This window comes from Rhagoletis pomonella, unplaced genomic scaffold (genome assembly GCF_013731165.1).
Source record: "Rhagoletis pomonella isolate Grant_MI unplaced genomic scaffold, Rhpom_1.0 Rhpom_scaffold_00007, whole genome shotgun sequence".
In the NCBI taxonomy this organism is placed as follows: domain Eukaryota; kingdom Metazoa; phylum Arthropoda; class Insecta; order Diptera; family Tephritidae; genus Rhagoletis; species Rhagoletis pomonella.
Window position 1 is genome coordinate 18,860,973 of NW_023458561.1, and position 26,274 is coordinate 18,887,246.

General features: G+C 34.1%; 1 protein-coding gene across 4 annotated transcripts in view; it reads right to left on the minus strand.

Annotated features, from left to right (window-relative positions):
* The window catches only part of LOC118742403 (matrix metalloproteinase-2), a 523,490-nt gene that overhangs the window by 435,005 nt on the left and 62,211 nt on the right, over positions 1 to 26,274 (minus strand). For all 4 annotated transcript variants that reach the window (XM_036474457.1, XM_036474455.1, XM_036474456.1 and 1 more), the window contains 2 exons: positions 13,191 to 13,292; positions 12,921 to 13,114 (listed from right to left, as the gene is read on the minus strand). In XM_036474457.1, the coding sequence (XP_036330350.1) occupies positions 12,921 to 13,114; positions 13,191 to 13,280 (284 nt within the window). In that variant the 5' untranslated portion in view covers positions 13,281 to 13,292. The remainder of the gene's footprint in view (positions 1 to 12,920; positions 13,115 to 13,190; positions 13,293 to 26,274) is intronic.

Sequence of the window (26,274 nt, forward strand, 5' to 3'; positions counted from 1 at the left end):
CGCGTGTGTTTTGACTTTGTAATTTAAATGCAAATGTGCTGCAGTTTACAACAACAATTACCCGACAATGAGAGGACTCTTGTCCTTTGCGCTACATTCGCGATTTTCTCCAAAGTTTTGAACTTATATACTAAATATCCTACGGTATAACAGGAGAGACATTTAAATACGTTCGCCATCACTAATGGGTATTGTTTTTTAATTACAATAACAACGCTTGGCGCTAGGAAAAAGTAGCACATAGTAATTGCAACATGAGTGGTAATGGCAAATAACAACAAACAGCAATACAATTACTTTATAATCACATCCGGTAACACGATTACAATAAAATGCACTGACAAAGGGACATCAAAGGACGACGATATTTCTCGCCCACCCGCAGAAAAGTACATGTTTAGTGGGACACCCACGAAGGACATGCATTCGTATGCAAAAGGAATCGTGGCTTTTACTAGAGAGGATACCTTGGTGATAGCATTTTTTTTCTTTTTAGTAGAATATTTAATTGAAAAAAGAAAAAACTGAAGGTAAAATGCAACAGTCAAGAGAACAAAACCGTTGCAGCGTACGAAATGCTGAAAAGCAGTATCCTGCCCCATAAACTTAATACAATGAATCCATTGTCATATGACATTGCTTACTTTGCTTACAGTACTTTAAAAGAAAGTTAGTTGCAGCAAATATACTTTAGAGTTGTGAAACCGATAATTGAGAAAATATTTCCGGGGAAATTAATGAAGCCAGTAAGTTACTATTTTCGTTTAAAAATTCTATAGAATAAACTCCTGGGTTATTTATTTAGCTACAAGAAAATTTACAGAATTAAGCGTCCCTTTTTGTCTCAGTTAGAAAGTAACAGCTTTTCCAGCAAGTACATATGTATGTGCGAAATAAACTTGAAAGTGCCATGAGAGCATACTCAAAATATCACTTAAGGTCCGGACCATGGTGAAATAATAATAAGGTTTTGTCACTTAGAGGGTGGTTGTTGTAAGTTTGGCAATTTCGGCATACCAGCGTTACGGTAATGCCTACTCAATTTATTCCAATTTCATTTCTGGGAAAAATAGAACAAACAATGGAGCAGACAATTTTGTGAAAAGTATTCGTAGGTATCACTGTTTCACTTTTGCTTTGATTATTCGTTTCAAATTCATTGGAAAATCTGAGCGATAATAAATCTTTTGGTAAAATATATACTATTCATATCCAACATATTATTGGAGCAGTGCCTCGGATGGCTGTGATGATGCACTTTGGTCTAGCAACTTAAACGCATAATTATTTTATTATATAACTGCCAGAACTCAGAAATGTAATTTTAAAATGGTAACGAAAAAAAGGTTGTAATAAAATTCCCTTTAAAGTTAAGATATTTTAAAACTAAGCACGCATATATGTACATACATATCCCGCAGAACTTAATAGACTTAATAAAATTCCATACGGGATAATATGTTAGTTTTATTAGAATTTAAGAATAATTAAATAAAGAGAACGGTATTATTTTTTAAGTTTTGACCAACATCATATGTGTGTGGTACGACTGTGTAGCCTTTTAAGTTTTACAAATAATAATTTTAAGGTAGAAAAATATAACTGAATAATAATTGTAATCATTAAATTTGATCGAAAAAATAAAAATGAAGTAATACGAATTTCTTTTGAGCGAAAAAAATGGAACTCTAATTATACTGGTTTACAGCAAAAATATTTTATGGTTACAAGCACCATTTAAATGGTGTGGAGTCCACTGATATATATATATGTCATCTATATTAAAAATCACCTATTCCTCTTTTCTCTACTACCCTCAAATGCATGGCCGCAATTGGAATGCCGAAAAAGTGAGGTTATGTATGTGACATCACCTTATATTTATTTCACCATGGGTCCGGATATTCACCAAAAATTTTGAAGATATAAAAAATTTTGCTAAAGGCAACCCTAAATAAGATACGGGTGTGTAATTTAACCGACTTCAAAAAAAGGGAGAAGGTTATTATCCGACTTCCAACAAAATGGAGGAGATTGTATATTCATCGCACAGTGGACCGAACATGGATCAAAATAAATATATGTAGCTCAAACCGAATACATCACTTCAAATCAAAAATATTTAATTTCGACACACAGATTGTATTTGAGGTTATTAGCTTTAGGGGGGTTTGAACCGCGAAACCCACGCCTTGTGTGCGCTAATGTATACATAGCTACAAACGATTTCCAGGTTTTCTCCAATCATTTCAAAAGTAATTGTAAACATTTATGGCCGCATGTAGTTCCTGAATTGGAAAAATAATCAATTCAGCACAATCAGTTGCCGGCGAAAATCCTACCGATAAGACAAAGTGAAGTTTCACTGAAACGTAAGTGAGAAGAGCAGGAGCACTAATACCGGATTATTGTGAAGTCCTTGCGCCACAAAAAAGCATTGGTTTGTACAGCCGCGTTTTATTTCGGGACCCCCACATGCAAAGCCCTATGGATACGACATTAGCTTAAACATGTCATGTAAACACATTAATGTTATTTTATACGTACGATGCATGTGTAAATACAAACACAAGAAATAGAAATTTCTGCGTGTTTATGTCCACGCAATCAGCAGTTTTTGCCAGCAAAGAGCAAAATTGAAAGCAAGGTTTGTAAGATTTATTTTCATTTATGTAAAGATGTATCTAAATGTTTTAAACTATTTAGGTTGAATGGCCAAACGCAGCAATTTTGCGTCTTATTGAACTATGGGAGGGTTACGAGTCCCTCTATAATCCTCACCACAAACTTTACCACAACAAACATTCTCGCCAGCAGGCCTTCAGTGATTTGGCTGAGAAATTAAGTGATTAAGTGATTGCCAACTATTGGCCCCACTGAAGTAAAGGTAATTATTAAAATATTTTGCGATTGAGAAGTATATATTATGTATGTATTTCAAAATTAATTTTCATCGTTACAGGCCAAATTAACATATTTGCGTGGGCAGTATACTCTTGAGGTAGTTAAACAAAAGGAAAGGAAAAGTGGAGCCGGCGTGGAAGAAGTCTACGTTCCAAGTACACTTTATTTTGAAAAATTTACTTTCCTCCAAGTCTTTATAAAAGTTCAAGTGGGGAGAGCAATTTTATATGCGTTTTCCCAGCCTCCAGTTCCCTAAGTGAATTTTGGCTTTTTCAGGATCCAGATGATTCGCTGGATTCGTCGCAGCATACGGAGAGTATAATATCCCCTCCTTCATCTAGCAAAAAACACCCTCGATCTTGCACAGAGCCACAAAACAAGGAACATGAACTTCTTAGTGCAGCAACACAGGCACTAAAACAAATTACTCCAAGCAAATCCAATGATCAAGATGAAGCGTTTTGTAACTTTCTCAGAGCGCAGTTATCGAATTTGTGTAGTGAAATAAAAGATGAACTAATTGAGGAGATCACACTTATGCTTTTTGAAGCCAAGAAGAGGCAAAGAATGTCAAATGACAAATATGATTTAATACTTCCACAAGATGATTTACTTAGTTTCTAAACTCTGAACTTTTTTGTGTAAATATAGTGGCATTTAAATCATAACGAGTAAGATACGAGTAAGATTTATTTATGTTTACGGTATTATTTTTTAAGTTTTGACCAACATCATATGTGTGTGGTACGACTGTGTAGCGTTTTAAGTTTTACAAATAATAATTTTAAGGTAGAAAAATATAACTGAATAATAATTGTAATCATTAAATTTGATCGAAAAAACAAAAATGAAGTAATACGAATTTCTTTTGAGCGAAAAAAATGGAACTCTAATTATACTGGTTTACAGCAAAAATATTTTATGGATACAAGCTCCATTTAAATGGCGTGGAGTCCACTGATATATTTATATGTACATCTATGTATATTAAAAATCAGTATTGGAAATAGTGCCCAAATAGTAGTAAAACTAATCCTAATCTTTTCCCCTATTCTCTACTACCCTCAAATGCTAGAACTAAATGGGCTGTAAAATGGCATACTCAAAATCTTTTAATGAAATCTCGCTAAAAAATCTCGAAGTTTTTAAAAAGTTTGTGGATTTCTTTTACAAATATTGCACAAAGTTTGAAGCCTGGATTTACATGGATTTTGTCAAAGAATAAACTATAGTTTTTTTTTTTTTTTTAAATAACCAAAATTAAGTAATAAAACAAAGAAATATGTTAAAACTTGGCAAAATGTGGTGCGGCTATAATTTTTTTGATCACACTATTTGCAGGCACAATGGTGATGTTTGATTAAAAATTAAATTTTTTAATGGCGGAATAGATCCTTGTGTGTTGAAATACTCTGTATATTCGCCGCGCACCCTTCTTCTCCGGATCGGTTTGCTTGTGATCTCTGAATATCAGTTAGTTGCACCTCGTTTCGCCAGGATCCATTTGTCATATTAACTGCGACAGTATCTTCGGAATCTGGGAGACCCACACAAAATTTCATTGAAATCCGGACATCTGTTTAGGAGGATTTCACTCACAAACATACCTACAGAAGAATTATAAAGATAGCTACAAGTCGGTACATTTGTAGGCCCCATTCCCCCTTTTTCAAATAGCACAATTTTTCTGCATGAGTATGGGCTCGATTTCATATACAGTCATATCTCCATACGAAGTTTCAGTACTGTACCATGAATATTCGGTTTGTATGGGAGGCGCCACGCCCCCGCTTCCAATAGCTCCAATTTTTCTCCTAGAGTATGCGATTGATTTTATATATCTCCACACCAAGCTCCAGTAGTGTGTTTACCACAAACACTTTCAGAGATATGCAATATGAAAAATTTGGTTTGTATGGGTGGTACCACGAATAGCTGACATTTTTCTCCTAGAGTATGCGATTGATTTCGTATAAATCCATACCAAGTTACAGACCTCTACCATAAACACATCCAGAAATGGGAGGTGCCACGCTCTTCTTTATATAACGACAATTTTTTTTTAGCTTATAACCATCCTTGGGATGTGTACGGCAAGTGTTCGAAATTTCACAAAAATCGGTTCAGCCGTTCTCGAGCATTGCGAACACAAAAAAAAACAGCTTTCAAAATATATATTAGTATCGATTTTTGAAGGCATTTTTCCCAAAGATTCTACTTTCATCATACTGTACAATCTGGTTATTGTGTTTATCCTTGCTATTTGTTTTTATATCATTATAAAATTAAAAGTACGTTCTCATGGCACTTAATTCGCTTTCTAAAGCTTTCGTTTCCTCGAAAACAGCAACATAAAATAGCGGTCGTAACTTTACGTTGCCATGTAAATATAACCAGATGTCAACTAAGATAACGGCAATACAAACCGTAACGTAATTTGACGACACCGTAATATTTCTGACGGTGGCAGTGACGGAGTAGAACTATTTATCAACGTTCTTTGGAAACGTCGTATTTGTAGCGGTGTAATAGGAAATTTTTTTACAAATCTTTTGACCAAAAATAAAATAGTTAAATATATATTTCTATCAATTTTGAATACTGCCGCACCGCTTTTTGGTTTAAGCAATGCGCTAAATAATTCGCGAATTACCTACCCTCTTTCTACGGCGCCTTCGTAATACTATAACCTCACGAGCGCTGCCTATTACGTAGTTCGCTTCTGAATTACTTTGGTGAATTACCCCGTTTACACGACTCATTCCTTATTCGATTTGACAATTCATTGTGTTTTTGCTTCATTTTCTCCCTTTATTTGTTTTGATTTCTTCTGTTCTCTCTTGCTCTGGCGGTTTAGTTCGATAAATTTCCGATTAAAATTAGAGACGGCAGCGATTTGTTCGTAATTCACATGGTAATTGGATCTGAATTACCTACAAATGAGGTAATTCGCTCTCAGAATTTTGTATGCCGAATTGCGTAATTCGAAGAGTAATTGGGGCTCTGATTACGAACGGGAGAGCGAATTACGTTCCGTGGGGACATAGTATAATACGGCTTTCCCACGGCACCCCAATTACGTTGTTCGCTCATTCGTAATTCGCAATCCATTTACCCTTCGAATTACGTAATTTGCTATACAAAATTTTGAGAGCGAATTACATTATTTGTTGGTAATTCGAATCAAATTACCATGCGAATTACGAACAAATCGGTGCCGTCTCTAATTTGTATCATAAATTTATCGAAACTTATTGAGCTAAATCAAAACTTGCATTTTTTCTGAGTACGAAAAGTTAAGTTTATCAAAGTGTATATCCCTAATTTGATACGGAGACTTATACATTTTTAGGATGAACCTACATTTTGCATCAATTTTGCAGCGAAGGAGCGAAGGAAATCAAAAACAAAACACAGAGACAGAGAACTGTCAAATCGAGTTAAGAATGTGTCCATGGGAATGGAGTAATTCGTAATTGGGAGAGCGAACAAAGTAATTCAGGATGCCCTGGGAAAATGGTATAATTCGTTTGACAGCTCTGCTTTTTGTTATTTGTCATTTATTATTATTCTTTGCTGCGAATCCCCGACGACCGAGAAAAAAGTATGTTAAAATAAAGATTTAACTTTATTTAGCGAAGCATATATTAATTCCAGGTATCACAGGTTAAGCTGCTTGGTCATTAATAAACTGTTTCTAATGGAGATGGAACAGTTCTTCTAAAGACAATTTAGTCTCCTCCACCGTCCTTAAAGTGTTTAGCAACCTCCTCAATATAATAATATTTTTTTAAACCTCTTTTTTTGCTTATACTCTTATAAAATAATTTTTTTCTGCTCATTATTCAACATTTGTTCACTTTGTATCTTTTTTTGGCCTACTCTTTCGTTTAACAGCTAATTTCGATAAAATTCCGATAAAAATTAGGGAAGACGATTTGTTCATAATTCGCAAGGTAATTGAGACTGAATTATTTACAAGCGAGGTTATTCGCTCTGAAAATTTTGTATGGCGAATTACGTATATACAAAGTGCTAATTTCATATAACGTTTTAGAAGTTCTATAGGGAGTGTCGGAAAAGGGTTTCCCCGTCCCGCCCTCAATTTGTTAAATACCTTCCCGATACCGTCCAACCCGACTATTTTTAAATTAGTATCTTCGATCCCGGGGGTGCTGGTATGCCGATATGTCTTGCCAATCTCTAGTTCGGGGTGATGACAGTCCTCTATCGAAAAGATTCCAATGTCAGCTACCGGTTTGCAATTTATAAATTAATTTTAAATAAAATATACGTGGATGTTTAAGACAAAACATGCAGTTCAATTCGGCACAAAATTTTAAATGTAGATTGAAGCGCTGATTATGTTGCTGATAAGTGGGCGGAAATACCCAGTCGCATATACACTTAAATATACTTGCATACACACAGTCATGTGAAAAATAACAGGGATACGACATTTTGTACTAGTATTTGCTTTTGTTTACTTTGTTTTTTTTTTTTTATAAAAATGCTCGTTATCTAACAAAACCCATACAAGTCTAAATTTCAAACACTGCAGAAGTATTAGAAAAATGCAATAAAATTTTACAATAACAACTTTTTAAGAATTTTTAGGAAAATTATAAGTATGATTTTTGATAATTTTGTCTAAGAATTTTAAATACACAAGTAAAGAGGTATGTATGTATAAGTTCGGACGAAACAGAACTTTTTATGCCCGGCAATCGTATTAAATATAGTTTTCTGACCTTTCTGTAAACTACGTGAAAAGCTGGGATTTTTCCCCGATTTCAAACTTTTTCGAAAATATGCTTAATTAAACTTATGCCTAGTTGCTCCAATCAACTTTAAAATTTAAATTTTAGAATTGATTGGTGCAACCGGACATTAATGAAATATTTAATTGAACTGGGCTTTGTAGAAATCGATAAAGTATAAAGTGATAAATTGGAGGTATCGTGCTCATTATCAGAAAATTCATAATAATTTTATTCTTGCTAAGAAGTTTTTGTAACGATTAACTTGGGGATTAGCGTCTTTATTTATTGTAGATATGTATGTATGTAGGAGGAGTTTACGTCTTTCTGAAAGTTACCGAAGTCAGCGTAATTTTATTCAGATTTCAGAAATTTTCAACACTTTGCTTTTCTGTCCCAAGAGCAATAACTTTACATACATCGTCCATTTACTTCAATAGTGTCATAACTCAAAAAAAAAAAAATTTTTGAAAACGGCTTTAAAGTTTTAAATTTACATACATTTCGTAAATTTTAAACGCTTATATAAATATTTAGAGGACTTTAACCCTCAAACTCCAAAACTCAAAAAAAAAAAATTTAGAAAACGGCTTTAAAGTTTTAAATTTACATACATTTCGTAAATTTTAAACGCTTATATAAATATTTAGAGGACTTTAACCCGCAAACAACTATTTTTAGCCGTTTAAACTTTACGACATACAACAATACGAATACCCCAATTGTTGCAGTGAGCCAATAGCAGAGCTGCGTCGTAATGATTCCTTTAGGAATTAAATTACTCCCAATTACAAATTACAAGGAACTGTAATTAGGAATCAATTCCTTCAGCCCACAGCAAAGGAATCGATTACTTTCTCAATTCCTTGAAGTAATTTCAAATGTAATTGTTTTTTTTTTTTATTCCATTACAAGGAATTTCAAATTGTAATTGGAATAAATTACGTGCTAGTAATGGCTTGCTGCCGAAAATATGTTTGAAGAGGTTTGCCATCTGTCTGAAAATTTAACTAAATTACATTGATAAAATAAATAAAATATTACAATATGGGTATCAAATTAAAGAGGTTTAAGAAAGATAACTGTTGGAAATATTTTTGAGGGCGGGGAGTGGCACCTATTTGGGAATTGTAACTCAGTTAAATTGATAAAGTAAATGAAATGTTGAAATGTGGGTGTCAAACTAAAGAGTTTTAAAAAGGCTTACAATCTACCATGAACACTTTCAGAGATATGCAATATGAAAAGTTCGGTTTATATGGGAGGTGCCACGCCCCATTCTCCAACCATGCAAATTTTTCTCCATGAGTATGGAATTGATCTTGTATATGTATATTTCCCCATACCCAGTTATAGTCCTCTACCACAAATATATGCAGTTTGAAAAATTCGGTTTGTATGGGAGGTGTCACGCCCCCTTTCTATATCGAAACTTTTTTTAGCCTATAACCATCCTTGGAAAGTCTGCAGTAGATTCCGAAATTTCAAAAAAATCGGTACGGGCTTTCTCGACCTTTGCGAACAGAAAAAAACGGATTTCAAAATATATATTAGTATAGACTAGCCAATATCTGCCTGTTTTGCTTAAGCACTACTAACAATGAAAATCGATGGATAAAGAAACAAGTTTGCAAGGGTTAAGTGAAAGTGCAATAATTTTTTGTATGAAATACTAGCAGGAAATAATGTTACTCATACGCCATATCGTTACGGTGACCATCCGTTCTGTTTTTTGCAGGACCGTACTGTTATTTAAAGGTCTGTCCTGCGTAGTTTTTCAAAACAGAAAACCCCCAAAATGTACTGACTTTTTCCAAGTGTCCTGCTTTTGTCCCGCATTTACTTCGATATTTTATAATTAACTTTTCCTTATAGAAATAAAAGCAGTGTCTATAACTAATTGATAACTACATAAGGGTAAGCTGGTTTTGACGGTTCAACTAGTCAATGCGTTCTAAATATTGTACGGTTATGGACAATGGATGACGAGAAATTGAAGACCAGCATCAAATATATCGATAACACTGTTCTACAAATTTTGTGGTAATCGCTTAAGAAAAAAAATAGTTTCCAAGCCAATTTTCCTTTGAAACAAGCGCTTTCGTAATTTTTTTGAAAAACGTGTTTTTGGTGCATTTCGAACCTATTCGTCAATATCTCATGAAAAAATTATCCAACCAGCATAAGCGACCTACAGTCCTCTTACAAAAATATATTACTTTGCCGATTTCGATGTAAATTGTTAGTGTTACAAGCGACCAAAATCGAAAAATTAAAATTTCAATCATTTTCTTTTTACAGTAAATGACAACCTGATGAGAAATGTAGATGTTACGGAACACAATCTGCACAAAAAATATATATTTTTGCAAAGAGCCCATCAATACCTTTCGAACTGTTGGTCGTTTCATGAGATATTGAGGAATAACTGAAAAAGTACTAAAAATACGGTTTCGAACAAATCTCGAAAACACTTCTTTGAAACCATGGGTAATTTTTCGTGTTCAACGACCCAAAAATTGCTTAAAAAATTTACTTTACCGAAGTTCATATTTCGTGTAAAGTAATATGTAATATGCCTTGTTATAATTTTGTAAATATTCATTACTAAAAGATTAATACCAATGAAGCAAGTGTGATTTATGTTTAAAGTTTAAAATTGGATTAATAATTAAGAAAAATACACTCTTCGTTATAATAATTAGTAGGTACAGTTTTCCTTTTGTTTGTTTAATATTCATTAACTTTTCATAAAAATATAGCATATTCTACGTCTACATCCCCTGCGCATTTTCTTCCATATAAACATTCTGTCAAGCATACTTTGTATGGTAGAAAATCAAAAGAAGGGTGCGCTATTCAAATCCGTAACAACAACCAAGAAATTTAACAAAGCTATTACAATTCAACAGTAAACATTTTTTTTTATAAATTTTTCGATTACTTTTTAAATTACTTTGAGGAATGGAATTCGAAAAAAGTCAATTACATTTTCAATTCCTTTCAAAGGAATTGGAAAAAAAATTTCATTTTCAATTCTCTTCAAAGGAATTGAAAAAAAATATTACATTACTAGCACGTAATTTATTCCAATTACAATATGAAGTTCCTTGTAATGGAATTAAGGAAAAAAACTTCCATTTGAAATTACTTCAAGGAATTGAAAAAGTAATCGATTCCTTTGCTGTGAACTGAAGGAATTGAATCCTAATTACAATTACTGAGGAATGTAATTGTAATTGTAATGTGATTGCATTTACCCAGCAGTGGCCAATAGTAAGTGATACAGGTATGAGATTTCTACAAATACAGAAGAAGGGGTAGCGGTAATCTCTGCGTACTTAACTCAAAATTTGTATTATTTGGATTATGACACTATTGAAGTAAATGAGTGATACATACTCAGAAGTGGGAGCCACCACGCCTTTTTTTGCAAAACTTTGCAATAACCTAATTTACTGCTAAAAAATTATTACAAACATCGAATTGGAGTCAGGTGGCTGAAACAGTTACTGATTTTTCGCGGTTTTCGTATTTTTGTACATTACCGTTAAATGGCAGGAGGTCCGATTTTAAAAATTTTCAACAGTGAGACTGTAAGCAATGTTCAAACCGAGTTTGATGGGAGTTGGTTAGGCGGCTACTGAGAAACAGCATTTCTTTATAAGTGGGCCGTGCCACGCCAATTTTCAAAACATTTCATAATTGTCATTTTTAATGCCGAAATTCTATTTCAACTTGCAATTCTCGAAAATACCGTTATATGAGAGGTCCGATTTCGTCCGTTTTCGATACCAACCTACACGGTGTACACGGCCGGACGGAGAGACATGGCTAAATCGGCTTATCTTTTCATTCTGCGTAGTTTTATATATATTATATATATATATATATACATATATATATATATATCTTTATATCTAATTCGAATCCTTACAATTCTGTTACAAACAACGTTTATGCAGTGCAGTCGGTTATAAAAACTTGTTGAATTTTTCTAGTTTTTCTACGAAGTTTAAAATTTGGACCTATTTGGTTTTGGTCAGATAATGAGCTGTATTTTCAAAGAAAAAATAATAAACATTGAACAGTTATTTTTCACATGACTGTATGTACATACCATACGCATGCACAATCACTGCTTTGCATGCCGGAGATAATGTTTCCCACTAAATTTAAAATTTTTAAGGAATTTCGTGGAGAAACGAATGAAGTGCCAAGTATTTATTTACATACATACATTCATAAATATTTCGAACTAAGTTTGATTTTCTTTCGAAAAAGCAAAGCCAAAGTTTTGCATGGCGTGGGACAGTTAGAGAATTCAACAATCGTTGCTACAAGAAACTGTTACTTCGGCACAAAGGGGTTGCCAAACGGGTGAAAAAACTTTCACTGTTATTTTGCATAAAAACGCACTTATTGTTACAAAATAATTCGCATCTTCGCACAAATTATGTACGAAACACTGCAAACGACGAGGTCTAAACACTGCCAAAGTCCCTCTTCAAGCAGCGAGCTAAAGTCTCGCGTATATACATACATTTTAAGATATTCACAAAATTGTGTAATAAAAATAAAACTTAACATGACACGCTCAGTTTGACATTTGAATTAATTGAAAGATGCATAAAAAGGCTAGGGTGCACTTTGTGCATATCTGTGGCGCCAGCGGGTTGCTGAGCGCAGGGCGTGAGCATTGCTCGAAGGTCGAAGTGAAAGGTCTCCCAACTATCGGAATAATTGTTGTGAGGATAAGTAAAAAAAAAAAACAGACACAACAACAACGGCAACGTAAGCGAAGAATATTCAATGAACATAAATAGTTGAAGGAGGATGAGGACTTGGATGGACACATAAAAGCATGCTTCAAATTCACGAAGCAGAAATCCATAGCTGCGATGTTAGTACATCAACTACATGACGCGAAAAAATTAATAATTGCACTTCAGAAGCGCTTGCGACGGTAGATGGCGGGAAATTGAAATGGAGCGCATTAATTGCAATTTGTTGCAAATTTTAATTGCGCGCTCACCCTGGTCAGGTTTCATTAAGCCAGCATCGCCCCAGACATGCTGCTTCAGCGGAAACCGCTATCCATACAAAGTAAATTAATGCAACATGCATTTAGGCGTGCTATTACAAATACGATCATATTTGTGTGTTTATGGCTGGTCATTTGCCACCACAGCTAGCTGGCATAAGCAAGATTAGCTGGCACAGTTTTGTTCAGAGACACGAATGATGTTTACTCACCTCCAAGTTAAATCCGTTTTGTCCCATTTGGGTCCCTGCAACACATACCGCTTCATGCGATGGTACCCATACTGCAGATTATCGGGCGAGAAATTGGCAGTACGATTACTGTCGCCCACTCCGCAGCGAGGTAGTTGTATCAGTTTTCGTGTGGCCTCGTCTATTTCGCCGGTGGCCGGAATGTTGCCAAAGCGCTGCAATAAAAAAGAAATACATAAATACAAGCGGAGAACAATAGTTATTTGTGCGCCAGATGGGCACATTATCTACCTGTAGGTTCCGTATGGCATCCTTCAGTTGCTCTTCGGTCCGCAAAGCTCCTGTTTCGATGTCCGACTTAGGCAGATAATCAAACTCCATCAAGTAATTGTACTGCAGCAGATATGCAAATGGAAGAGATGAGAGGATGCAAATGCATTAGCTCTTTGTTTAGCGTGCCAAGTTTTTGGTATATTATTTCTATGCCAAATATAAGCCTAAAATTATGCTAAGCAAAATGCCAGATATGTTTTAGTACAGTGTATCCCTGCATCTCTTTGAAGGTTTAAAAAATTCCGGTGGACGATGTGGAAGAAATTGCTTACTACTAGTTAGTTGGCTTGTTTAACAAAATATGTATTTGTGTTGTTAAAATATTTTCCCAAATCGAAAGATTATATTAAAAATGACAATGACTTTTTTTAAGAATGTAAGCAGCTGAGGCAGACTTTTCAACAATCTGTACCAACTACGGCCTCCATAGGCCTCGTCATGAAAATCTTTGAAATCGTCCAAAACGTCGCCAATGATGATATTGCCAACTTCGAGTTTTAGAAAATTACCGTTACATGGAGGTTGACGTGGTTATTACTCGGATCCAACCCTCGTATTATTTATTTTATTTTTTGGTCAAGGGCCCTATTAAATATATATTTTAAGTAAATTTTAAAGTAAACCTTAGCCACACTGCAAAATATCTTAAAATACCAAGTCAAGGCCGTATTTAAATAAAAAATTCCCAACTTATTTTAGTAGCACTATGTTACCGGTTTTAAGGGTTTGTAATACTTCGTTTTATGTCAAGGGCCACCCTATAAAAACATTCTAAGCATTTGAACCTTTAGGGAAAAAAATTATAGAATTGCCACCAGTTTGAAAAATTCGTAAATTGAAAAAAATAAAGTCTATATTACATTATGGGTGGGTCGAAAATATTTTTGAGGCTTGTCACGTGTTTGAAAATTTTTATTTTGTTTAATTGATACGATAAATTAAATATTACGATGAAAAAGCTTACTATCGAAAATATTTTTCAGGAGGGTTGCCACCTGTTTGTTTGAAAAGAGTTATTCAACTAAATTGATGAGATAATTAAATATTAAACGGGTATAAAACTAAAGAGGTTTAAGAAATTTTACAGATGAAAATATTTTTGAGTCGGCCACCTTTTTCCATAATGTATTTCAATTAAATTGATAAGATTAACTAAGCATTACAATATAAGTATGAAACGAAATTTTTTCGTAAATAAATATTTTTAATAGGGCTTCCACCTATCTAAACAGTAAAAACTAAAAATATTGAAATTAAATGAAATATTACTAGATTAGTACCAAAGGAAAACGGTTTGAGGAAGCTTAACTGGGCAAGTTTTTACCTATCCAAAGGTCGAACTTAACGATCGAAAGAATTTACAATGTTTAAACTGCGTTGCCACTGAATGTATACATCTAAATTAATACTGAGCGTTTTTGCTAATAGAGTTGAAATAAAAATTATGAAATGTTTTTGCAACGAAAACCATTACTAAAAAATCTACTCCTACAAATATGAAAGTAATAAAACACCTTAGAAAAATATTAAAATATCAAATGGAAGCTGTTAAAAAAATTCTTGATGAAAACTTAACATTTTTGTCACCTTTTTTTCGAAGAATATAGTTATAACTAACATAAATACATAATTTCATTCGGGCTTGCCACAGTCTACCACGCATATTGCGAGGACAAAAAATTGAACATGTGCGTTGAGTTTTTCTGATTTTAAAATATCTAATATGCTAACTACTTCATAGCTACAAAATCTTCAACGTTTTATTATTGCATTTAATGGGAGGTGAAAAACACATTAGGTATCAGGAAATGTACCCTTTTCTTGGTAGAAGCAGCGGTATTTTATTTAATAAGCTTTAATTTAAAGGATTTCATAGAAAAAAAAACGGAACACATAACATAGTTTCCTAACTTACTTTTGTCCAGAATTTCGAGCAGGGAAACCAGTAACATATTTGCCCTAAGACCCAATAGGCCCGGTCCTAGGGCGGCCAGATATTACGGACGGGCATATGGCAAAAAAAATACACCGATGCTAACAAGATACGTAAATACGAGTAAAATCTATATAGTGACACTAAACTCCTAAAATCTATATGGTCGTTAAAACACCCAGGTCTAAAGAACTTTATAATAAATTTTATTTTATTACTAATCTGAGGAAATTAACGTCAGAAGTCGAAGAAAGAGACGAATGTCTCCACTTTCGTAAGCAAAGCATGCCAAAATCACCAGATTTCATAAAGAAAATTACTTTGTATATTTTATTTTACTAATCGTATAGATCTTGAGAAGAGAAATACGATTCCATTGTTTAAAAACGAAAAATAATAATATCACTTGAACAACAACAACATTGTGGTGCTATTCAAGAAATCCCTCTGTGAGCCAAATTAACCCGATTTTAAAGCCAAACTTCACACACTGTACGACAGAAACTCGGATTTATTTTTTTTTTAAATTATTCAATTATTAATTTTAATTATTTTTAATGTAATAATAGTAGTTGACTTTTAAATAAAATTAAACTACAAAAATTTTAATTATCTAATAAGTGCAATGGGGTATAGTCGATGGGCTGGGTATGCAGTTACAGTTACACGACTATGCTCAATCCCGACACTTGCGTCCTTGTTAGCGCACTCTGGGCAATGTGGGCAACCCATGTGCGAGATGCGGTAACCAATCCGAGTGGAGCCTTGGTTCACGGCCGAAAGAGCTTCGTTGGGCCACTCCCACTTATTGGACTTAAGGGCTCACTGAAGTCTGCAGCGTCTATTCACCAGTAGATGCGGCTGGTTTGTGCGCTGGGTGTGGGACCCGCCTCATAAAAACCACTTCCAGCGAAGAACGAAGACAAAGCCTCGGATGAGACCCTCTTATGGTGGCGACCACGGCAAACGTTTAAAGGACTATGATTTGAGGGCATGCAGCTGGAATTCCCGGACCCTTAATGGGCAAGGTGCCTCTGCCCGGTTGGTTTATAAGGCAAGCAATGCCTGGGGCCTTGCGACGTCTACTGCAGCTGCCATGTAAAGGAGTGCAAACTCGGTGTTGGATTTGTGGTGGGAGAGAGACTCCGTCGCCGAGTACTGTCGTTTACCCCGGTGGACGAGCATCTAGCCACAATCCGCATCTAAGCGAGATTCTTCAACATCTCGCTCATCTGCGCCCATGCCCCGACGGAAGAGAAGGTTGAGGTATCCAAGGATCTCTTCTATGAGCGCTTGGAGCGCACGTACGAGCGCTGTCCCCGTCATCATCTCAAAATCGTGCTTGGCGACTTCAATGCCAGGGGGGGGGCAAAGAAGGGAGCTTTGGAATCGCCGTCGGAAAATTCAGCCAAAAATACCAAACGTGTTCACATTGCAGACAACGAATTTTTCCATTTATGCCCCCTTAGGCGGCACTGTGCTACGCCTCTAAGACGCATCTTTGAGTTTTACGTAACTTTCAATTAGAATGGGCTCCTAGGGTTAAACAAACGACATACCTGACACTTTAGATTTAGTAGTCATCTACTTTTAAGCTTAATTTCCTAGAATCTTATGTAAAATCCGAATCTGCTAGAAACGACCAGCCCTAGTATGTGCATATATATATATAAATATATATATTATACGCGAACGGATTTCTTGGGTATTAATGTAAATTAAAGGTTTTTTTTTCAAAAGTACATGTAGGAGGGTTCCCGCCTTTTTAAAAGCCAAATACATACATATTTAATGAAGTATTAAAACCTAATAGAAAAGTACTCTCTTCCGAGATGCAACTAAAAATGACGCCAAAATTGCAAACAACGCCGACTGATGTGAGCGAAATCGCTTTGCATTCTGATGTAAGTTCATGCATTCATACATACGTACATACATACATTGCAAATGCACACATACAAAGGCATATATAAACTCTTTCAAAGGCTAAGATAAGCTTTAATTTCTTATACATATGTACATAAGTAGAACGAAGAGGGCCCACAATGGAAAAGAAGAAAAATATACATATATACATATAAACATATAAACATGAAACCAGCGAATGTAATTCTGGTAATGTAAACGTCTTACAAGCAAAATAAATGCAAAAATAATGCAAAGATTGGCAAAGCTTTATGGCCGATAAGCGCATAGTTTAAAACGTAGAATGATGAGGAAAGAAATCTACAAAAGTGCAACAAATTAAAGTAGAAGGTAGTGTAAAGACATGCCAGGCCAGATCTACATTAGTATGCATTTATATACAAGCTATTTATCACTTATGACTGTAGTAAAAAACCAAGGGAATTTGGTATTTTTGAAAAAAAATTTTATGTGATTTTAATAAGCTTGTTTCCCAGACATTTTCTCCAAACTCCTTTTGGGACGAATGATATCGCATTTTTTACTTTAGGAATTTAATTGTAAAGCAAAAGCATTGACAGCTGGTAACAATGATGCGTATTAACGGCGCGGTTGATCAGATTAAAATTATACCCTAGCAAACGACAGTAATACGGGTGCTGCGAGTCCCACGGTCAGTATAATTTTCATAAAATTTTTTTGAATTAATTAAATTATTATTCAATTTTTTTAAGGTAAAAGTTGTGTTTGTGGGCTTTTTAAACACATTTAACTCCAAAAATTTTGATTTCTTATAATAAAATAAATAATATGAAATCAAATACAACAATCGAAACTAAAATAGAGTAAAATAAAGTATACACCAAAAAAAAACAGAATAATAATAAACTTTTGGCAATCGCTCGAACCTACGATCTAACCTGGATCCTATGGATCACCACTCGGTTACCGCGGATTCCGAAAACCGTTGCTTTGTTTGCTCAGAGAGCGTAGAATACATAGAACATGCAAAATTAGCCTGCACATTTCCAATGTCTTGTCAACGCTAGCAGCAGGTTAAATATCATAACATATAACTTAAAAGTATCAGGTGAACAAGCCGATATTCTTTCATGCTAGTACGAAATCGGGTTTCGATCAATTTAAATTTTTTAAATGACCTTTTGTGAAACTCGATAATAATAGCGCAAACTGATTTCCGCATTGCGGAGCGTAGGATGCAAATTGTTTTCTTTGATAATTCTAAGATTCTACCACAATTTAGATAACCAAATTCCTTTTAGACCAGCTGAACGTGCTTAAATTCTACCCTGACTTTATTGATATGACTACATGGTTACACATTCATACATATGAATATGAATTCACTCGTTGTCTAGAATCTATCCAACGAACACTCTTTTTTGCTAGCTGCATCAACTTTACTCCACTGGAGGTTCACAAAAATTATTTTCAAAGATCCGTTAGCATTGGCCTCAGTAATGAAGTTGTTACGAAATGAAATAATAAGGTCCGGGGATGATCTTAGGAAAATCAGTAGAAAATGAGCTCGATCTTAGGGTCCCTCATAAATCTCTTGCACACAAATGGAGGCGAAAAGATGATGATTTGGGTCACCCATAAGATGAAATGAGTTTACAACAAAACGCTTATCTAACTTTTCTTTTTGCAAACTTGGTTAAATAATAAATAACAACAAAAAGCTTATCAAAACTTTATCTGCGCTAAAAATACTCGTTTTATTTTGTTAAAGGCTAATTAAAAAGGGAATTCGAATTTTTTATGGAATAATCTTTTTGTGAATACTTGTGAATTCGATTTATCGATTATTTCGCAAAAATTGCAATAAAGTTTTTTGGCTTGTGATTAATTATTCGATTATTATTATTTTTGTCATCCCAATGTGTTAGTGATAATCTTGTTTCGCCCAAAAAGCGAGAATTGAAAGTTTCCTCAGTTTGAAATTATTTTCCGAAAATTAATCTATTGCGATTTGTTCTTTTTTCTAAAATACCTTCAAATCCAAGCAAACTATGATCAAGTCATAGTAAGGTAGAACCGTTCTCTCAATTCGTTGGCCATAATTTTTTTTTTAATTTTTTTGAATAGGGTTTAGGGTTCTTTTTTGGATTATGACATACGTGAACGTCTCTTTGTCCCATTCAGCTTATACTGCCTGACGTATCACATAATTTTCTTTCGTATCGTTTTTGATCCGTGAATGGATGTTACGATTCGAGCCCAGACTAAATACTGATGTTGATAGATAACTCATACGCCATGGCATATGAACGATAAACGTTTTCTCTCATGTGACCATCAGAATAGGCTGGCTGTAGATATTTCATCTTGTTATAATATTACTAGAGTGCTGTAAAAAGGACAGCCCATCCGAAGTATATTGACGTATGCTTGCAACAATGCACTTTCAGCATGGGCTGGGAGTACTTTAAGACTATAAGAATTGGCAGGTAACCTTGAGTTTATCTTCTATATACTGTAAATAAAATTCTGTCTAAATTTCAAGTCATCTGAAGTATGCCGAGTAATCGGTTTTTATTGACATCTTTAATAAAAACGCATAATCAATACCACTGCTCAGCAACCAGCCCTCCGGACCTCGATATATATATATATATATATATATATATATATATATATATAAGATAAGCTCACAAAAAGTTCAACACGTAAAGGTATACCGACTCCTGTAGATAGGCGCAACCCTTCCTGTGACAGTTGCTTCCTTCTTAAGCTTAAATCATATTTACGAAGTAAAACTGGGGAACAAAGATTGAATGGTTTAGCTTTACTAACCATCCACAGAGATATAAAAGTTACGAACGAAGAAACATTAAATAAGTACATTTATTTCTTTTACAGCCAATTTCACGAAAGCAATTTAAGTGAAAAATGATTTTAATTTGTGGAATTTTATATGGAATAATAATAAAATCATTTTCCATTTACATTGCTGGTAAAACCGGTTGTTAAAGACGAAACAGTAGACAAATGAAATTTCTAAATTTTTCATGTATACATACATATGTACTTATGTAATCACTCGAATTATTTACAAAAATTAAAAATACATATAGGCATATTGGACCACCGAAATGCTTATTTGGTGGAACTGATTAAATAAAAAAAATAAATAAATTGGAGTATTTATCCAGTCTGTTCTGATAAAGAATATATTGTGTACATAGTGTAATAAAACTAAGGTGATATCATCGGAAGGCTGTTTGATGCATTTTTGATAATTTCGGCAGTCTTACTGGCAGTGATGTTTTCTTTAACTTATTTGTTTCACTTTTATGCCCCTATACATAATACTCCCTATAGAAAAATTTTCCAGGCGTTTTCAAATCGTTTAGACAATCGCCTCATGTAAATACTTAGTATTTGGTGGTTCATATATGTATGCATGAACATTAGGGTGCCCATCGACATTTTTTTTTCAAGATCATTTAGAAGTATTTTTCATTCAATTTTGATTATCGAACATGCTGTGAGAAAAGGATTTATGATGTATAATAATTTATTGTCAGACTTCGGCAAAATAAAAAAAAATATATATTTTTTCTGAATTTCTTAAATTTTGGCCATCACTAATTTCCACAATTTCAAAATATATATGTAGCACTATCTAAAATAATATTTGGTTTGAAATAAATAATAGCAGAGTAATTGCCTATTTAAGCGCCAATCTATTATTAATGCTCCTGCTCTTCTCACTCACATTTCGGTGAAACTTCATTTTGTCTTTTCGGTGGGATATTCGCTGGCAACTGATTGTTTTTCCAATTCAAGAACTGCATGGGCCATAAATATTTACAAATGCCTTTTGATGACTTGTAATCATCTGTTTTGAAATGATTAGAGAAAACCCGAAATTTTTTTGTATCTATGCACACAAGACTGCAGATTACACATATCTCTTCATCGCTGCTCCATACAAAGAAAATAGTAAAATTAAAGGCAAAATTAAACCACAGTTCTAACCACTTATCGTAGAAAGTTATTCCGTCCTTGACACGCGCATTAATTTTTTAAGTCGTTTTTGAAATATTCGCTCTGAAAACAAGATATCTTTACGGTAATGTTTTCGGACGGTACTAGCTGTTACTGCCAATTTAGGAGTATTAAATATATGACACAATTACATAATGTTTAGTTATGTTCGTGTGAATTAAATTATTAAAAAAAAAATTGTTTTAATATTTCTTTTGAATTTTTGCGTCTTACCTTTAGCATTTTCTCAGTGCTGTTTTAGAATTTTGATTGGTAATAGCAAATATATGGTTCATTATGCTTCAAAAACAATCTGTGTGAAAGATTAAATTGTTTGGTCAATATCTTAGGCTCGCCCAAGTCGGTCAAAGTTCAAGTGGTAAAAAAAAATTTCTTGGCTTATTTCGATTCTTTACAAAAGTGGTCAATATACCAAATTATTTAGAAGTAATGCTTTCGAAGATACTTTCAATTTTAGTAAAAAAACTTATTAATTAATGTATTTATTCGTTTTTATTTTTTGGGTACATTGAACTTTGAACCAAAAATTGTCATCTTTCACACAGATTGTTTTTTAGAGCACAATGAGCATTTTTGCTATTACCAATCAAGATTCTAAAAAATCGGATTTTCGGCCCACGCTAGTGTATATACATATGTGACAATACAAGTCGATGTAAAAAGAAATATGTAGGTCAAGCAGTTTCTTCAATGTTAATCAATGATCTTCGACCGTTCATTAAAGTGAATGATAAAGGTTTGATTAAGGAACTTGATGTTACGGAGCCTCAATATCGTCTGCTTTATATATGTATGTACATATATAATATTAAATACCTTTGCATTCCGGTATCGTCACTGCAGTCAAAGGGAGTTTATAGTAATGCCGCACTAATTATTAATAATCGTCGCACTCTGGACAAGCTTTTCTGCAGAAAAATATTTATACACACAAATAAAAATATGCAGAATGTACTTAATACATTTAGCTTAAGCTAAATTCTCGTATTAAAATTTAAGTTTTTCTTACAAATTAAATATGGCCGATATTATCGATATCAATGCTATCGGCAAGTATCGATAGTCAATACTAACGATAGTTTTCCACCTCTAATAGCCAAAACCTAAACTAAGTTTTGTTTCGGGTGTTTTTTTTTTGTAGCACCGTATAATTATTCTGACACTGGATTTGGATTCAGCGCAAAATATTATATAGCAAAGATATGGCTGGAGCCCAGTACCGATCGATATTAATATGCTATACAATTTAATGTAAAATACTTGTAATTATAATAAAATCCGAATAAGCATAAGATATTACAGGTTGACAAGTAATAAAGTCGCCTTCTTCACGGCATCGGTAATCGAATTTCGTAATTCGTAAACTCTATTTGAAAGTTCATTTTGAGATTACAGCATTCGATAATGACAGAAAAGATATGCCACTTTAGTTTTATTCGCTAACGTAACGCGAGGTCCCGCGGATGATTTAAATAGACCCGAAATAGTTCTCGTACTCAAGAAAATGGGCAATAGACAGCACCTGCTTTCCACAATTGGATTTTAAGCACCTTTTTCTTCCTGCCCGAAACAGCTCGGACTTTATATCCAGATAAAACTGGGTAAAGTGTCGAAGTGCATATCAGCTGTTTTATGTTTACAAGTCGCTTGCAGTTATTTTGTGCTTTTAAGAAATAGGGAATGCCCTGTTGATGTAGAGTTTGTGAAACCCAAATTAAATTTCCAAGTATTTGCAATTAAGTAGCAACAACAAAAACCACGCGAATTAGCTGCCTTTCAAATTCTAGGCACGAAATGTGGTTTTTTAGCATTTTTGAGATCAAATTTTTCGCTTACTCTCTAACTACCATATTCCTTTTATCCTGGGACATTTCAAATCGCATTGTGTTAGAAAGGTTGAACAGCAAATGTTGTGAGGAAAGCGATTGCACTGCTGGCGTATTACAAATTGCAAATTTGTTTGGCGGCATCGCCTCATTCCATTCACGCACACGCACAACCCAAACACAGGTGAGCGCACTTGAAGGTGAAAGGAGTAAACTTTTACAGCATATCGTTGAGCATAAATTGCTGCAAGCAATAGAGAATATTTTTTTATCAACTTGCTAAATCTAACTTTATATTCTGATGCAGGTTTTGGACAGAATCATAGAAACATACTGCCACTATTTTATGCACCAGAAGCAAAAGGATTGTCATGTTCCTAGATGCATTCACCATGGAACGTGAAAACGGCCAATTTCTTAAAAAAGTATAACAATAGAATCCATATCTGTTGCTCAAGGCTAGATTTCAGTTGATACTGAGAACGTTTCTCAGCTATTTACTACACATTTTTCACTAAAAACAATCACTCGGAAAGATGCCTGTTACATGGGACAGTGCTTTTTTGGCTTTTATACAAATAATTTACCTAAGTAAATAAATTACTCTATGCAAATTATGTTGCTCGAAGTTATATAAAAACTAGCAGACCCGGCAAACTACGTCCCGACCAAAATGAACTTTTTTTATTGAAACATTTTGGTTCAACAATTGACGTCGCTCGCCTTATCTGTTATTTCCGGGAAGAAGTTGTTGGAATTTCCCCAAGGATCTGGCGTTTCATAGCACGGTTAATCGAATAATGAAATAAATTCGAATAACTTTTTCGTCTTCACTCCCTGGCGGCAACAATGATCCGCTTCGTACTGATTTTATTCATTCGATCAATCGATAGGCCAATGTCCTGTTTTTTCAAAATTTGTACTGATTTGAAAGGATTTTTTAATTCTGAGCATACAAATTTGTAATAGGGGTCTTCCCACCGAGCTTGGCAATCGGTTACTTAGTGTTCGGTAATTTTTCCCATATATTTTGTTTGTGTAATATTATTTTACACAAACAAAATACTTTAGGATCCCTTAAGGATTTAAACACAACGTTGGAACTTCGTAAGTAAAAAGTAAGAAGAAAATACGTGTTACGTACCAATTTCGATAACATGATGGAGTATAATTTATTAAAAAAAGGGCTGACTTCTTTTGTCGAGTGTTTTTAGTTAACTCGAAAATAACTTTCAGTTTAATAACATCAAATTTGAATGAGGAACAGCTTTTGCCAACAACATACAATTATTTTTTCTCAATTTACTAATATTGTAAAAGAGTTAGGCATACAAGACATCCAGTTAGAATTTTTTTTAGCGAATTCTTAGCCTCAACCATATTATTGTGTTTGGGACCGATTTTAATGAAAAATTTGCGGAAAAGAACATCAATTTACATTTTGGTAAGAAGTTATAGCTGCTATTTCGGAGACCATCACATCTCCTCATCAGACTTCTTCAACTGGGACCAATTCAACGACACCTTTTCTGTTTGCGGTTACAGAAAAATTACATGTATAATGTATTTGCAGTGAACTTTAAGACGCAGTTGTATACATATTCCAGGCGATAATATTTATTCAATAAAAAAATCCCGGTTTATTCTATTTTCGGAAAATCACAATTTCAAAAAACTGCCGAAAGATTTTGAAAAAACTCAGCTAGACCCGGGTTTTACAACCGAATCAACCACCCTAGTATGTACATATGTGCACATCTCCGCGCGCGTGAGTAAGTGCATATATACATATCTATATACACATCCTCATGAACTGGGTTAAACAGCAATAAATTAAAACTGTCGAATCTGTAAAAATTAAATCAAAAAATGCATATGCTGGAAAGTGTGACATCATCGCTCCAGTAACATCCAGGCATTTTCAGATCACCGTTAAATTAAGTAAATAAAACCTGTTTTTATGTCCACGCAGAAAACAAATGTGTATTAATTTATCTTGTTTTATTAATTACAATGTCAGTTTCAATCAAAACTTTTCATACCGTTCCATTTATAATGTTCGAGTTTACAATTGTGGTTTTGCCTTATCGAAATTTGAGCGCATTCAACCATGACAGTGGGAGGCCAAGGTTGCAGCTAAGAAGCACGACTTTTATGTTCGGCTACAAACTGATTCAATAATGAAAGATTTGACAACATGGTCGTTATCCCGCTTGTGCGCAAGTCGACTTGAAAAATAGTAGCTTATGTGTAAAATAGTAGTGGTATACATTCTTGTACAAAATATTTATTTGTATACGTATGTATATAATATGCATTCACTGATTAAAACATAAAAACTTTGAAAATATAGTATTTACCTAAAACAAATAATAAATAGTTCTATTACAATTTTAAAACATTTCGTAAGGTTTGTAACGCTGTTCATAAATAACGCATTTCACGTATATAAGGTGCATTTTTTGTATTTCATGAAATGCAACAGTTTTGTAAACTGGTGCGCGCTGACTAGCTTATAAACTGGTACGGGCTGACTAGTTTATAAATTGGTATGGACTGACTATTTAATAAACTGGTACGGGCTGATTAAATTTGAAAACCGGTATTGGCTGACTAGTTTATAAACTGGTATGGGCTGACTAGTTTATGAACTGGTATGGGCTTATACTGAGGCATACTAATCTATAAACTGGTATGGGCCGACTAGTTAATACATTGGTATGGGCTGACTAGTATATAAATGCTATGGGCTGACTAGTTGATAAACTGGTACGGGCCGACTAGTTAAAAAACTGATACGGGATGACTAGTTCATGAACTGGTATGGGCTGACTATTTTATAAACTGGTATGGGCTGACAAGTTGATAAACTTGAATTGGCTGACTAATTAATAAACTGATATGTGCTTACTAGCTAATAAATTGGTATGGGCGGACTAGCTAATAAACTGGTATTAGGTAACTAGTTAATAAACTGCAATCCGCTGCCTAGTTAATAAACTGGTACGGGCTGACTAGTTCATGAACTTATATGGACAGACTAAATAGTTAATAAAATGGTATGGAGTGACTAGTTAGTAAACTGGTACGGACTGACTACTTAATAATCTAGGTTTGTCTGACTAGTTAATAAACTGATATGGACTGACTAGCTAATAAACTGGTAGGGCTGGCTAGTTAATAAACTGGTATGGGGTGACTAGCTAATAAGCTGGTATTGGCTGACTAGTCAATAAACTGGTATGCGCTGACTAGCTAATAAACTGGCACGGGCTGACTAGTTTATAGTCCTATATGGGCTGTCTAGTTAATAAACTGGTATAGGCTGACTAGCTAATAAACT